A 14982-nucleotide genomic window follows, 5' to 3' on the forward strand; every position below is an offset into this window, starting at 1 on the left:
CATGGCTGGAGGGGCAGCCGAGGGAGGACGGAGGTGGGACCCTGTGTAAGTCTGGGCTGTCCCAGGAGACACAGGATCGGCCTCCCAGAGAATAAACACCAAGGCATGACTAAGGCTGACTAAAATGTATATAGATTCTTTATTATTACACAAAAATAGACTCTTTGTTCCCTTCTTCATGTGGTCCCTCTGCTGGGGAGGGGGTGCCTCGCCCCTCTCCCACCACCTGAGACCTGCAGCTGGGTGGAGCAAGCAGGGCCGGCCCCTCCAAGGTTGACATTCTTGTCCAGCTGGGGCTGCCTTGGCCCCACCAGGACTCCACCGCCGATGGCTCCTCCCCCTCACACTCCCACCTCTGACATCTGCTCACGTGCAAGGTCATCTCACGGCTGTCCACTTGGCTTAGCAGGCTGGGGTTGAGAAAGAGCAGTGTGCCAGGCTGGGGCCCACCCCGGGGGGCGGGGGGGCTGGAGGGCGTGAGGCGATGGGGTGGGGGAGGGGAAGAGGGCCCCTAGTGGTCGTCTTCACTTCCTCTGGCCCAGTAGGACTTTGGTGATGAAGGTCACGATGGCACCTGCAGGCTGGTCTGGGTCAAGCTCTGCGAAGAGGTGACACACATTCTCCCAGGGGCTCCCCGGCTTCTTGGCCACGAAACCAAAGATCCTAGGGGGACACAGCCTCAGGTTGGGGGGGGCCCTCCATGAGACTCCCCAGGGCACGGAACGGGCTCCAGGCAGGCAGGTGGGCGGAGGCGGGCCACATGGGGCGGCTTACTTGGAGGTGGTCCTGTCAGGGTTGGTCCATCTGCAGGGGGAGGAGAGCTGTGAAGGCATAGCCCAGGGCCAGCAGCGGGGAGGGGGACCTGGGGCTGGGGACTCGGCCTGTGGGCCAGGGGGGCTATGTGAGGGAAGGGTCACCTCCGGTCCTGAGGGTCGGTGCTGGAGAAGGTGATGCTGGACACTGGGTAATGGCGGCGAAAGAAGAGCCTGCGAGGAGCAGGGGAGGGGTCACACTGGAACCCAAGGGCCAGAGCCGGCCGCACCCACCCCGCCCTGGGGGTGCCTGGCCACCACTCACTTCCTTTGGTTGTCTGTCAGTGTAATGCCCTGGGCCGAGACCTTGAAGTGGACCACAGCTGGCATGGGCCGGGGACTGCAGCTCAGAGCTGCTGAGCTGGCCCGGGCCACGGCCTGGGGGCCCGTCAGGGACTCAGTCTCCACTGAGGTCAGGTAGAGCACGCTGCAGGCTGCGGGGGCGGGTGGGCAGTGGTTGCAGAGGGACAGATCCGGATCGTCCTCTGCTTCCCAAACCCATCCCCCCACCCCCTCCCACCCTCGACCTCCTCAACCTCAGAGCCACACAGTAACCTGCTGAAAGGGACTAGGGCAGACCCTGGCTCGAGAACCTGGAGCTCAGGAGGGGACTTGGAAACTCACATTCCAGTAAGCCCTCCAGGAGAGGAGCTTGAGGGTGCCCCTAGCCACCTCTTACTCCGCTGCCTCCTCCATGGGTCAATGCCTCCTGGGCCCAGCCACCTCAAGGCGGCTCACGGCCCATGCCCTGTACCTGCAATGCCCCTTTGATGCCTGGGGAGGGGAGGGAGGGAGGGAGGCCCCTACAGGGAGGGAGGGAGGCCCCTACCTACCGGCACCCTGACGAAGGAGGTCTGCCGCTGTGCTCATGTTGGTGGGCACGGGAGTCTCGGGGGTCTCTTCCAGAGGGTCTGGGGGAATGAGGGCCAACCAAGAGGTCAGAAGGGGGCACCATTCCCCAGGGAAGCCTGGGAGCTGAGGGCAATGGTGGAGGGAATGAGGGCCAGGTGACGGGCACCCACCTTTGCTGGGAATGCGCAGGCAGCAGGGCAGGGAGATGGGGGAGATGGAGTGTTGGGAGACCAGGGCGGACAGGCTGCCTGCAGGAGGAGGGAGAGGCAAACACTCTGGGAGGTCAGATCCCTCTGGAGAGTCCACAGCCTCCCCCTGAAACCAACCCAGAGGTGGCCTTCCCCCAGCTGCCTCTCACCAAAGTGGGGCTCGCTGGGACAGCCCTTGATCTTCACCCCTTTAGGCCCAGTCTCAATGAGGAAATGGCGGACCAGCTGTTCCAAGGGGTCCCCTGGGAGGAAGCGGGGGAGTGTCAGGCCCGGTCCTGTTGTTCTGCCTACCGATGCGTGGCATGCCCGACTCCTCGTCCCTCTGAGATCCATCAGTTCCACACCCCCGTCTTTACCTTTCCAGGGCTGAGCACTGGGTGGAGGTGTGGCCACCTTGAGGGCCAGTCCATAAGCCCCTTGAAATGAATGGCTGTCCCTGATCAGGAAGGCCCCCGGCTCCTTGTCCTTCAGCAGGGCGATGGCTGGGGAGGGTGGGAAGGTGTCAGATCCAGCTCACAGCTACCGAGTATGCCCTCCCGCTCCTCACCAAGCTCCCCGGCCTCTCTTGCCGTGGCAGTGGTAGTGTTGGGGCCTTTGAGGGCAGAGCTTGGGAGTGGTGGTATTCAGCCCACATCCCTCAGGCTGAGCGCAGAATCCTGCCTAGGGGGAGGCCCAGCCAAGGCAGGCACCAGGGGCTTCCCCTCCAACCTGCAGACTGGGGAGGGCTGGGCAGCTGGGACCTCACCTTGGTCGCGGGAGAGATGTGGCTTGTACCAGAACTTGGATGTGTCCTGGACAAACTTGACATTGCTTTGGCTCTCATGTGTAGAGGACTCTGAGACGGGGGAGAGAGGCTGTGTTCATGCCCAGGGCTCCCAAGTCCCCTGGATGGAGGTTTTCTCCAAGTGGCCCCACCCTCTTGCTGGGGCTTCATACCTGGAAGGTGGGGGCTGTTATCTGGGAGCAGGGGTGCGAAGGTGACGTGGTGACTGGGGCTTCTGGCTGGTGGCGAGGTCCGATCTGGGCCCCAGGGCCCTGGCTGCGGCCCAGGCCCAGGCAGGTGGCGTTTCTCAGGAAGTGGGGGCTGGGCAGGGCCATTGGTGGCATAGGTCGCGGCCAGGGGGAAGGCGGGTGTAGGTGAGCTCTGAGGTGGCTCTGGGCTGGCCATCAGCCAGGGCATCTGGGCAGGCACAGGGGTGAGAGGGGACCCATCCGGGCTGTCTGAGGGGCCTCGGGGGCCCTGCCAGGGTGCATGGCGGAGGCCAGGCAGTGTGGTGGGCACTGGGCTCCGTGGACTGGTACTCTCTGTGTGGCCCCCTGGGCTTCTTTCCTGAGGCCAGTCATTGGGGCACCTGGGAGGAGAGGCTGGGCTGGAAGTTCCGGGGGCCGGAGATTCAGGGCCACTTTGCGCTGTCAGCTCAGGAGACTTTCCAGGGCCTTCCTGGGCCACAGGGGGCGAGGCCAGGGGGGGACTGAGTCTCTGAGCGGGCCCCAAGGTGGGCGACCTGCAGGAGAGGACGGGGTCAGCAGGCCTGCAGCACCTGGCCCTTTGGTACCTGACTGCACAAGTAAGGAAGGGCTGAGTGAGCCCTCTGTCCCCTCCACGCACATACCTTTCCTTGCCTTGGACCGGGCTGCTGGTGTGCAAAGGGGTGGAGGGAGCCGACAGCTCTGCGGGGCCGCTGCATGGGGCGCTTCGGGGAGACCGGGGGAGCGTGCTCTGTCCGCTGGGGCCCTCCCTCCAAGAGACAGGTTCAGGGGACTCTGCAGGGGGGACAGAGGCCAGGCTGTGAGCCAGGAGTAGTGCCCTCTGTACTTCCCCCCTCTTTCCCAGCTCCCCACCCACTGGCCCTCACCTGTAGGTGGCAAGGGGCCAGCAGCAGGTGCCAGGTGTCCTGGCAGGGGATACCTGCCCCCTCCTTCCTCAGCGGGGATCTCGTAGCTCAGCTTCCTGGACTGTGGATAGGGCGGGCTTCCCGGGGAAATGGAGCCGGCACAGGGGGAGTGGGCCCCCGGGGTGGAATAGCCTCTGCTGTCGTCTGGAGACCCACAGTTGCGAGGCACCCGGCCATATGCTGGGCAGTAACTGGGGACCGCTCCTCCATAGCCGTAGGCCAGCAGGGCAGGGTACCCTGGACGCCCGTACCTGCCTTCAGGGCACAGGGCATAGGAGCAGCTCTCGTGGCCTTCCTCTCCCACTTTGGGGGGCTTCAGGCAGCTGTAGTCAGGCAGTGGGGCATGGTGATGCCCACAGGAAGGTACCAACAGGGGTAGAGGGTGCGCTGGCCGTACCGGCTGCAGGAGAGGCTTGGCCGTCTCACCCACCCACCCCTCTCCAGCCTCCCTCTCCAGTCGTAGCCCATACAGGGCCGCTGTGGGCAGTGCCAGCTTCTCTTCACAGGCAGGGCATGGGCACAGGGCCGGCAGCCCAGGGTCCTCTAGGATCACCACCTCACGGTAGCCTGGGCCGCGATAGCCAAAGTCGCCATTGGTGGGCTTGCCCAGCTCAGGTTGGTATGGGTATGGCCCCTCGGACAGTGACCGGCAGAGCCGCCTCTTCTCCACCGAGGCTTCTGCATAGCTCTGGGGGGCCCCTTCGTAGCCCCCGCAGGCCAGCCGGTGCCTCTCCAGGGTTCCCTCTGGCCGGTAGTAAGCTCCGCTGGGGGCTCTGCAGGGTTCCCGGTAGCCCTGGCGGCAGGAGCAGTGGCGGCTGAGGCCAGGCCTGTGGCCCTCGTACATCCCCACTGGGGGGCCCTGGCTTAAGGGGGGCCGTTCCTCGTCATCCAGGATGGCAGTTTCACGGCCAGCTCCCGCTCCCCGGGCGCCGCCCACCACGCCGCAGCCGCCCAAGAGGCGATCCAGCTCCTGCCGCTCTGCGGCCGTCGGGGGCGGCCGGCCTGGGGACTCTGCCGCGGGGTCCGTGGTCAGTGTGGACGAATGGCCGGAGTCGCTGCTGACGGAGAGCATGGGGGGTGGCGGCGGGTCCGGAGTAGGGGCGGGGGGTGCCGGCCGGGGGGCCCGCTGCACCTGGGCATAGGGGCTACCATCCAGGGGGCCTCGGGTGTGGGTCAGGCAGCCTGAGTGGGCAGCAAGAGGCGGAGAGATGGTTCGTGGGAGGAGGACGCCTCTGTCCAGGTGCTCAGGGGCGTCATGGGAAGGGAGTTTGCTGGGAAGATGTGCGACCCCCACCCCTAAGCGGCCCCTCTCAGCACCCACCATCCACGCTGTCCTCGTGGTGCAGGTTGAAGTTCTCGTAGGAGTCCCAGCGCACTGCGGGCTCCGCAGTGTTGTAATCCACGGAGACACAGGGGTCGTTCCGCGGCGTGCTGCCTGCGCCAAGACCACCCGGCGTGACCACCCAGCGATGAGGGCGGGGCTCCACAGCCCTCAGGCCCTGCCCGTGGCCGCCTTCTTACCTTTCATCTTCTCGGGGCTGGAGGAGAACACGAACTCCACCGAAGCTTGGAAGGGGAACTTTTCATCTGCGGGAGGTGGGCAGGAAGGAGTCGCGCCCCTTGCCCCCGGCCCCGCCCCTGGGCTCCCCCGTCCCCCGTCCCTGCTGTACCTCTCCAGGCCTCGTCCAGCTGGTCCTTGCTGAAGGTGAGCAGTGGTCCGTGGATGGTACAGGTGTGGAACTGGACTCGGAACACAAGGGTCCGGTCTGTCCCCCGGCCCCCCTTGTGATAGCATGTCACCTAGTTCCGGGGTGGGGTGGGGGGTGGGGTTCCATGCGGTCAGGTGCCCGTGCTCACTGAAGCCTCCTCTTGGGCCTCTACCCTGGGGGGGGGTGGGGGGCAGTCTGGCCACAGCTTTGCCCTACTTCAACCACTCTAGGGAACTCCCCTCCCCCCTCCAGCCTGCCCGGACTTGACCCCTTGACAGAAAGCTATCCTCCCCACCCACCTCCCCCAGGACTCTCCTCACCATGACATCGCCTTTGAGGAGCAGGGCTGGTTCCAGGCTGATGCAAACCTGCTGTGGGCCAGGGCTTGAAATGCAGCTGCGGGGAGATGGGACAGGCTGGATCACTGGGCCCCCTGCACCACTAGTAGGGCAGGGACCTCTCTCTCTGGGTCTGCTGCCTGGGCCTCAGTCTCCCCATCTGTGAAGCAGCCTCTACGTAGGCACTAGTGTTCAGGAGTGGCGGCCAGCGTGTCTAGGGAGGCTGCAGAGGCAGGAACTCAGGTGGAAGGGAGTGGGCGGGGCCACGTGGGGGCAGGGGCGGGGTACTCACTAGACACCGGATGTGTAGACCAGCTGCATGGACTGGTAGAGCTTCAGGAAGGGCTGGAAGCCTGGCGGGCAGGGAGAAGTATGCCTGGTGCTGTGGGGCGCCGGGTGGATGGTGCCCCCCACTCCCCCAACCCGTCCCAGGTAGACTCACCTATGCCGGGTTCAAAGGCTGGCAGCATGGGCACGAGCACGTAGTGCAGGAAGAGCGGGCTGCTGTTCATGCGGATGGAGCCGGACAGCAGACCACTGAAGTAGTTGATGTACCTGCAGAGAGCATCAGCACCTTCTGCTGCAGGGGTCTGTGCACCGTGGCAGCGTAGCACTCTCGGCGCCCACGGGGCAGGCAGCCTGCTCACCGCTGAACTGCCCGCCCACCTTCTTGCCTTGTATCTAACTTGAATGCCTCTGGAGACCCAGCTGCCCTAGGCCTAGAGCGCTCTGGGCCCCAGTCTCTGCCAACGGTCGCACCTGAGCCTGTACCTTCTCCACAGCATTGATGGTTGTCCCAAAGGGCATTCCGTATTCCTTTCACACATGTGTGTACTGCCCCCTAGCCGGCTTGTCCACCAGGGCAGACACCTGGATTGTTCTAAATTCTCACGGGGGACAGGGGTGCTCTAGGTGAAAGCATGCTGGGAGAATCCCGGTGTGATCTGCCCTGCCCCAGGCCGCTCACCTGCGCTGGGAGGGCTGCAGCTCCGCAGCCACCTTGTCCTCACAGAACTTGCGCATGGTGAGTGTAGCCAGAGCCTGGTCCGCCCTGGGGAGACCGCGATGGATTGGGAGGTTAGGGGCTGGCCACCATTCAGGCCTCCAATTCTTAAGCCCCAGGGAAGGTTGGAGAGGTGTGGATGGGAGAACTGAGCCCCACATACAATCACCCTACTGGGGCTGGACTCCAGACAATTAATTGTCCCCTGAGCTTTGCGTGGGTGAAAGGCAGTTAGAAAACAAATGAGAAGGTCAAGTTCACATTTAAGGCCTCTCTGAGGGGGCTTTCTACTCCCGGAAAGAGGTATTGCCTTGAAACCCCACAGGGGCACTTCTACCCTGTCCTGTAGGGTCGCTGTGGGTTGGCATTAAATCGGGGCAGTGAGTTTGTTTTGAAGGAACGTAGTTGCTGGCTGGAGGAGGGATGGCTGGAGGGCAGGGCCTCACCCGGCAGAGATCTTGCTGTAGTGCATGTATGCAGAGACGATGACCCCGAGCTTGCCCTTGCTCCCCTGAGGGACAGAGACAGGAATGCAGGGCTTGCTGCCGCCAGAGGCTGAGGCTCCCCAGCCCTGTACACCCTGAGGTCCCACCCACCTTGCAGTACAGGACGACCACGTGCTGCGGATCTGCACTGAGCCAGGTCTCCATGGCCTTGCAGATGGAGCAAAGCTTGTCCAGGGGTGGGGCGTGCAGCTCCGGCCAGCCGAAGTCCTGGACCTGCGGGGTACCAGGGGGTGACTATCTGTCAGTGAGTGTCTTGGAGGTAGGGAGATGGGGCATAGGAGCCTGGAGGGGGGGCTCTCGTTATCATGCTGGCCTCAGCACTCTCCTTATCCCCGAAAGGGGCTGACCACCATGCATGCTTTGGGGGAGTCTCTGGGAAAATGCTTGAGGCATGTGGCCGTGACCTTCAGGGTGCAGGCAGGCCTCTGGGGATGGGACAGGCGTTGCATCGAAAGGCCGCTAGGCAGGCGTCTGCCCTCCTACCTTGGGATTTAGGCGGGTCAGGTCATTTCTTTTCTCTGAAAGGTTGAAGAGCTGCAAATAAAGGAGAGTTTTAGCAAGATGGGGGATTCGAACCCACCGGTCGCTCTGGGGGAGAAAGATGAGGCAGCCTGTTTCCCGGAGAGATTTAGTCTTTGAAAGCCCTGTCTAGAGGGTGGCCAGGATACCGAAGCGACTCGAGGGCAGTGGGTTTGCGGTTTAAAAGGAAGGCAGCCCAGGCACGAGGCACAGCGGTGTGCGGGGCTGGTGGCTGGGCCTATGAAACACACACGGGGGCCGCCAGCTCAGGCAGCAGGATACATAGCTGGAGAGCCCGACTTCTACCGAGCCCCCATCGCGCCCCACCCCTCAGGCTCCGCCCCTCGTGGCCTGGCCTACATGACGTCAGTGAACAGCCTCGCCCATTTGGGCCTTCTGGCCCTCCCATTGGTTGATGTCGGTAGGCGCCTATTCTCACCAGGTATTTGTCGCGGTGCTTGGATTGCAGCACGTGGGCCAGCTCACGCAAGTGGCCCCGGTGTCGCTGCTCGTCTGGCCGCGCCGGGAAGGCGGCGGCCAGGATCCGCTCGGTCACGTAGGTGAGGTCCAAGTCCCAGCGCCGCTCCATGAGCGGGTCTAGACTAAAGCTCCTGGGAGGGGACAGAGGGGTGGGACGCCCCAAGGTGGGCGACTAGTGAGATGCAGGGGGGTCTGCCCGTTGGGGCCTGGGGTGGGTGGGGTCAGAAGACTTCCTCGTTCTCCGAGCCTGGGGAGCACTGTGGGGGGCCCCTCCGTGCGGTGTGGGGCTGGCACCCAACGTACCTGGGCAGAGTGCTCCGTTGCCTAGAGTGGGTCAGGGACTTGGTCGATCCCTGGCAGGGGAGAAACCTCGTCTCGACATCCCGTCGGGCAGGTCGCCCTCCACACCAGGTTCCCACCTCCACAACCCCATGCCCTTGTGTCCCCAGAAGAAACCTCGGTCCTTACTCCCAAAGTTCCCTGCCCCGACCCCCCCTTACCAGGTGCTCTATGCGCCTGACCGGGGCCGTGTTCCGCCGCTAGAGGGGGATGGAGAGGCAAGGGAGGCGTTAGCGTGGCCAGCAGACAGGTCTGTGCTGGTGGGCAGTTTGGGGTGGGGAATGGCGATAGGGTGGGGGGCGGGGGCCGTGGGGGAGACACTTGTCAGCCTTCCAGGGAGAGCTGTGGTTAGGGGAAGGGAGGAGAGGGGAGCCCTGGGCCCCAGAACCAGTGGAAGAACGGGCTCAGCCATCTTTTTCCCCACCGGGCAGCCTGACGGGCAGAAACCTCCAGCAGTCTGTTCAGGGTAGCCTTCCCGGAACCTCTCCAGGACCCCCCGAGGCCAGGGCTGTGCCTCCCTCACCCGGGCCGGTCCCGGAGCCCACTCACCAGCTCCACAGGCGGCGCGGCCTGACAGGATGCAGTCACCTGGAGGGAGACCCAAGTGAGGGGCTGAGCTCTTGGGGCCACCCTGCAGCTTCAGCAAGCAGGTCGAGGGGCTGCCAGCGGATGGGCTCCAACTGAGGCTCCTCTATTTAAGGGAGCCTCCCCTCTGGCCTCTTGGTCTCCCCCACCCCTGGGCCCCCACTTGTTGCTCTTGGCTTCTAGCCCCCTGCCCACACAGGCCCCCATTCATCCAGCTGCAGGGCAGGAGCTACAGAGAGCCACGCAGGCAGGCCGTGGCCAGGAGGGACACTGGCCTCTTTCACCGTGAGACCCCGCCCCTGGGCACAGCGGCTCCCACCAGCCAGCTCCAAGGCCCTGGGACCCTATGCACTCAGGAGGACCAGGGACAGTCCTCAGAGAGGGACAGTCCTCAGGGAGGGGCTGTCCTGAGTCCCGGTGGGCAGAGGGTGCTAGCTCGGCCTTGTACCTTCTGCCCGGCCTTTTTCCAGGGCCCAGGAAAAGGCCCACCCAGGTATCCTTAGGATCCTTCCCCAGAGGGAAGGCACTGCCCATCCGGCAGCCCAGTCTCTGAAGTCCTGCTCACCCCCCCACCCCCCCACCCCACCCTTCCTTCTCCTCCTTCCCCCCACCCCCTCATTCTCTCGCCAGCTGCAGCCTGGGCACTGCACCAAGACAAACGCTGTCTTGCTGTCCACCCGCCAGGGGGTGGAGTGGGCTGGTTCTTAAAGGGCCCCGTGCAGCATCCCCTCGCACCCATGGGTGAGCAGAGAACGGATCCCAGGTGGAGCCCAGCGACTCACCTTGCCTTCACATCTTCTGTGTGTGGCCACCTTGCAGACTGGAGGGGCAGGGAGGAAGAGGTCGGTGTTAGCAGGAGTCTGCTGGGCAGCAGAGGGCCGGGCCTCCCTGGAGCCAGCCCCTGGGTCTTTAGGACTCCAGCTGAACTGCCCTGGCTGAGTGGTGGCAGGGGCAGAATTTAGGGGAAAAGGGTGGCAGTGGGGAGCAGGCCAGGTGAGGGAGGAAGGGGGCTGCTGTTCCTTGGCTGCCAAGCTTGCCGTACCCAGGGGCAACTTGCCCAGTCTATTTTAGGTGCTGTGAATGTGCCCGCTGGGCACTGGGCAGAGGGTCTGGGAGTCACTCACCTCGGCATGAGATGCCTGTTCCATCAATGGTCACCTTACACACAGCACAGACCGGTGGCTTCTTGCGGAAAACCTTCTCCCGGAAGCTATGAGGCTCTACTTTCCTAGGCTGGGGGTAGAGGGCAGACAGACAGAAATGTCACTTCCCAGTGGGCTCATCTCCCTCAGTGATTAGGCAGCAGTGCTAACCCCACACTGGGTCCCTCCTCCCAAAGGCCCAGTAGAGTGCTAAGGTGCTCTCAAACCCTGGACCCCATCAGGACCTGCGGGCCACAGCTGCTTCCAGGCAGTGAAGGGGCCTTAGATCCTACACAGTGCCTGGAATCTGACCCATTGCATCACGCTGCTAGGTCACTCTCTCCCAAGAGTCACTTAGGCTCTGACGTAGCTTGTAGCTTTGGCATGGCATGTCCTTGGGGGCCATGTGCTGACACAGGGAGGGTGCCCTGGCTTGGGGAGGTCCAGACATGTCCTGTGTAGCATGACTGACTCAGCCTGAGTGGCCTCGGGCAGTTCTGCTCCCCTGGCTCCAGTTGTCCCCAAGCTCCAGGCAGCTGACATGCCCTCCCTTGCCCCCCCTCCTGTCAGAACAACATGTTTACTCTCTGTGCGCTGAGGCGGCAAGCAGCAATTGTGTAAGGGGTATGCTGGGAGGAGAGGCAGAGAGTGGCCCCTGGATACGGTCTCTTACGGATGTTCCATAGGGATTCAGGCACTCCCTGAGGAAAGGGTCTCCCCGATGTCCTTTGGAGCCCTCCCTCACCCAGAGAAGCAGGGACTAGACGCTTTGCTGTCCCCACAGCCCAGGTCTGTGTGTCTCCCTGGCTGCTGCTCCCACTGATTTCTCTAGGGCAGCAGTTCTCAACTTGTGGGTCCCCACCCATTTGGAAGTCGAACAACCCTTTCACAGGGGTCGCCCGATTCATAACAGCAGCAAAATGACAGTTATGAAGTAGCAATGAAAGTGATTTTTTGGTTGGGGGGGCAGGTCACCACAACACAGCATTAGGAAGGTTGAGAAGCACTGCCCTACGGACAACTCACTTCCTCTTTCTCTCTCTCTCTCCCATCCTTCTCCCCTCTGGAGTCCCAGCTCCTGTGCCCTTCACCCCCACCCCAGTATCATCTCATGCTGTCCTATACTGCTTTGGGGGTCGGGCTGAGAAGTGGAGAAAGAGACTCACGGGGTCTCCCCTAGCCCAGGGACCCAGGCAGCACTCTGAGCAACTGGGTTACATCCAACGCAGGGCCCTTCTATGGGCCTTGGTGGTGCAGTGGCGTTAAGCCTTGAGCTGTGAGCGGCCAGGTCCTTGGTTTGAACCCACCTGTTGCTCCACAGGAGCAAGACGAGACTTTCTGCTCCAGGAAAGACTTACAGTTCTGGAAGCCCCACCCTGTCCTGGAGCCTCACTCTGAGTTGGGATCATTGGATGGCCGTGGATTTGGCTTTGAGGTTTGGAGCCCGTTGCACTGGGACACAGATGTTGGTGGAAAGCAGGTGTTCTGTTTCCGAAGCACCCTAATACCTGGCCTCTTCTTTCTTCTGGACTACCCCCACCCGTTTCCCCCAAAGGTCCCGCTCTGGGAAGGGCCCGCTCCATGTCCTGGGCTGCTCTAGGGCTCAGGGATGGTGCTGGGCAAGGTCTTGCAAGGAAGCACCTGGGGTGCAGACTTGGGGGTGGGGTGGGGACCCCCAGGGTTGGCCTAGACTAGAGCAGGGAGGTGACAGCAACGCCAAATCGGATGCCAGGATCTGCTCTAAGCCCCGGCCTCCCCAAACGGGCAAAGTGAGGAGGGCACACAGGGCAGAAAGAGCCTGAGGAGAGCTGACACTGGCAGAGGGTCTGACTGCATCCAGCCCCCACTCTGCCCTCACCCCCATCCCCACCCCTCCTCTGACCAGGTGGGGGCACTCCTACCCTGTTGGTGGCCCGGCTGCTGTCCCTCCTCCCCAGGGCTCTGAGCAGCCTCTCCACGGGGCCGCTGGACTTCATGGTGGCTGGTGGGCCCGGGTGCTGGCCCAGAGGCCTGAACAATGCTGGGGCCAGGCTGGGGCTTCCTGGAAGCGGCCAGGCGGAGGCAGCCGCTTCCCCTGGGCGGAGGGGAGGCTGTCTGGCTGGTGTGAGGAGAGGCCCAGCCCTGGAAGTGGAGGGGAGTGCGGGCGGGAAGGGGGCAGGTCGCTGCTCCAGGAAGTTGGGTGGGGGAGGATGTGGGGGAGGCCAGGAGATCAGATTCCCAGGATCTACCCTGCTGGGAGCCTCCTGTCTGGGATCCTCTGGGCCCCCTGGCCCTGGAGCTATGGGGGCCCCCAGAGACTGCTCTAGGGGCTCCACCCTGCCAGGTGTTTGCAGGGACCCAGGGTGCTGAGAGCCAGGCCCAGGGGTGGGGTGGGAATTTAGGGCTCAAGGACCAGTGGGGACACAGTGTCCTGGCTAGTCTCTCAGCCTGGACTGTCAGGCCCTTGGGGACTTCCGTGGGGGGAAGGGGCTGGGAACCACTGTTTCAGACTGCCCAGCATCCGGGTGCAGGGATCTGAGGGTCTGGGAGCCCAAGCCTGAGAGTGGGCCGGCCTCCTGCCTTGGTTTCCCTGGTACGAAGTAGGGAAAGGAAGGTGTGCCCTGCACATACACACACTGCCAGGCCACACACACACTCTAGCACAGGCGGGGTTCAACCTCCCTTCATCTGATTCTTCGGGGCCCAGCTCCCATTCTCCTGCCCCTGGCTTTGTTTCAGACCCACTGACAGCACCCTACCCTGTCCTGTGAGCTCTGCTTTGGAGACTTTCCACCCCAGGGCCCAGCCTCCACACCCCAGGCTGAGCCTGCCCCCCTCTGTACCTCTCAAACATGAGAATTACCTTCATGGCTCTCCTTCCACAGCAGCGGCCCAGGACCTGAGGACTGGACAGGCAGCCCCCCTCCCAACACATACTCCACCCCCCTTATGGGCCTCCTGCCTCCCTCCTGGGAACACAGCCAACTTCCTGTCCTAGGAGTCAGGGGAGGGTGGGGGCAGTGGATGAGGCCTTGGGAAGGGGGTAAGTAACCTTCCCCCAAACATAAGGGGTTAATGGTCTGGGGGTCATCAGCCCCAAGCGATGGGCAGCAGCTTCTAGACCAGCTTCTAGACCGGCAGGAGCTGTCTTTTTGGAAAGAAGGTGAAAAAGTGTCACACAGAGCACTCTCCTACCCCCACATTTGCATGGTATTTATTGAATGTCCCAGAGGTCAGGCAACTCCCAACGCCCTCAGCTTTGGCAATTCCCACAGGTCCCTGCCACGAATGTGCCCATCTGGCTGCTTCAGCTCTGTGGTCTCTGAGATGAGCCAGCCCCAGACTGGGAGCCCACCCACCCAGGACATTTCTGGGGTCCTGCCTAGAAGCCTAGCCAGAGGCTTGTCCCTTGAAGCTCTAGTCTCCTGGCCAGAAGTCTGTCCCTGGGGGGGCCCTTGCTCAGTGGGTATAGCAAGGCCTGGGTCCCCAGCTTGTAACTGGAGAGGGGCATTGGCCCGGCACCTGACCCCCACCCTCCCAGCCCTGGCTGGCTCCCAGGACATTCCAGGCCCCTGGCCAGTATAGGCGACTGGGCCTGGCCTGGTCCAGTCTTCAACCCTTCTTGGAGGAGAAGGGGCACCATGTGGGGAGGCTTTCCTCTGCACCCAGACCCCAGGATCTGGATTCTGTCTATTCCTGCTGCTTACAGTGGGCTGAGCAGCGAGTGCCCTTCACCTGGGACAGGTTCCAAAACATCTTTAGACCCTCACCGGTCTCCTGAGACACTCCATTCCCAGCCCAGCAAGGTCCTAGCAGTTGCTGCTGGCCGAAGACTCTTCTCAAGAACCCCTGTGCTGGGTGACCTGGGCTAGGGCTGACATGGCTTGGAATGCCCACCTCTCCTGCCTCCCCTGACCCCTGGGAGCACCTGAGGGAAAGAGATGGGGGACAGAAAAGTGGGGGCTGGGCGCTAGGTGTCCCAGGGGAAAAACAAAGCTGGGAAAGGGCAGGGAAGGTACAGCCAGACTCCTGGGACCCTCACTTTGCTCCTGCCTGGAACATTCCAGAGCCTGCGGCCAGCAGCTCCCCCAGCCTGGCCCCCCTCTCACTCAGAAGCAGTGGGTGTGTTTGGAGAAACCCCCTTCCACCCACACACACTCCCCTTCCTGGAATAGCTGTGGTTGGATGAGAGGCTGGGAGCCTGGGCCCCGCTGAGGAGTGGTGAGGCCCAGGGAAAGGAGGGAGGGAAGACAGGGTCTATGGGTGTGGCCAAGGGATCTGGAGAATGGAGTGTAGAAGAAGGTTGCAAACGCGTGAAGTGGGGCTGGAAAGTCGGCTCAGGCCCGAGAGTGCTTGCTTTCTGCCTCAATTTCTCAAGATGCCTAACAGAAACAGAAAGGGCTATCTATCACACAGTCTCGCAGAGGCCTGAGCGCAGCTGCTCCCAGTTCCTGCCCAGGTGCCGGACCTTAGACTAGGAGGCAACGTGCGCCACCGCGCTGGGGAAAGCGCGTGTGCGCAGATGCGTGGCGGGAGAGGCAGAGTGTGCCCGGGCCGCCGGGATGGTGACCCGCCTCTGGTCAGTCCCTGCTCTGGCCTCCGGCTGCTCCCAGA

At 63.0% G+C, this 14982-nt stretch overlaps 1 protein-coding gene across 5 annotated transcripts in view; it reads right to left on the reverse strand.

The window, feature by feature from the left end:
• Positions 1-120: 120 nt before the first annotated feature.
• Positions 121-14982, reverse strand: part of TNS2 (tensin 2) — a 17282-nt gene continuing 2420 nt past the window's right edge. Inside the window, exons 1-30 of one of the 5 annotated variants that reach the window (XM_045287287.1) lie at positions 13232-14831; positions 10372-10480; positions 10030-10067; positions 9212-9250; positions 8824-8862; positions 8627-8676; positions 8283-8454; positions 7808-7858; positions 7415-7537; positions 7265-7329; positions 6783-6866; positions 6258-6370; positions 6108-6168; positions 5798-5873; positions 5439-5568; positions 5290-5355; positions 5090-5203; positions 3730-4950; positions 3487-3637; positions 2810-3378; positions 2619-2708; positions 2230-2355; positions 2023-2115; positions 1835-1912; positions 1646-1723; positions 1078-1246; positions 918-986; positions 775-804; positions 529-663; positions 121-410 (exon numbers count right to left, since the gene is read on the reverse strand). In XM_045287287.1, the coding sequence (XP_045143222.1) occupies positions 146-410; positions 529-663; positions 775-804; positions 918-986; positions 1078-1246; positions 1646-1723; positions 1835-1912; positions 2023-2115; positions 2230-2355; positions 2619-2708; positions 2810-3378; positions 3487-3637; positions 3730-4950; positions 5090-5203; positions 5290-5355; positions 5439-5568; positions 5798-5873; positions 6108-6168; positions 6258-6370; positions 6783-6866; positions 7265-7329; positions 7415-7537; positions 7808-7858; positions 8283-8454; positions 8627-8676; positions 8824-8862; positions 9212-9250; positions 10030-10067; positions 10372-10480; positions 13232-13303 (4476 nt within the window). In that variant the 5' untranslated portion in view covers positions 13304-14831 and the 3' untranslated portion in view covers positions 121-145. Of the gene's footprint in view, positions 664-774; positions 805-917; positions 987-1077; positions 1247-1645; positions 1724-1834; positions 1913-2022; positions 2116-2229; positions 2356-2618; positions 2709-2809; positions 3379-3486; positions 3638-3729; positions 4951-5089; positions 5204-5289; positions 5356-5438; positions 5569-5797; positions 5874-6107; positions 6169-6257; positions 6371-6782; positions 6867-7264; positions 7330-7414; positions 7538-7807; positions 7859-8282; positions 8455-8626; positions 8677-8823; positions 8863-9211; positions 9251-10029; positions 10068-10371; positions 10481-11747; positions 12169-12290; positions 12737-13231; positions 14833-14982 lie in introns of those variants that run through there. The other 4 variants (XM_045287289.1, XM_045287285.1, XM_045287286.1 and 1 more) reach the window with 4 other exon arrangements.

Source organism: Echinops telfairi, unplaced genomic scaffold (assembly GCF_000313985.2).
Source record: "Echinops telfairi isolate 266 unplaced genomic scaffold, ASM31398v2 ScPeMD7_12;HRSCAF=54, whole genome shotgun sequence".
NCBI lineage: Eukaryota > Metazoa > Chordata > Mammalia > Afrosoricida > Tenrecidae > Echinops > Echinops telfairi.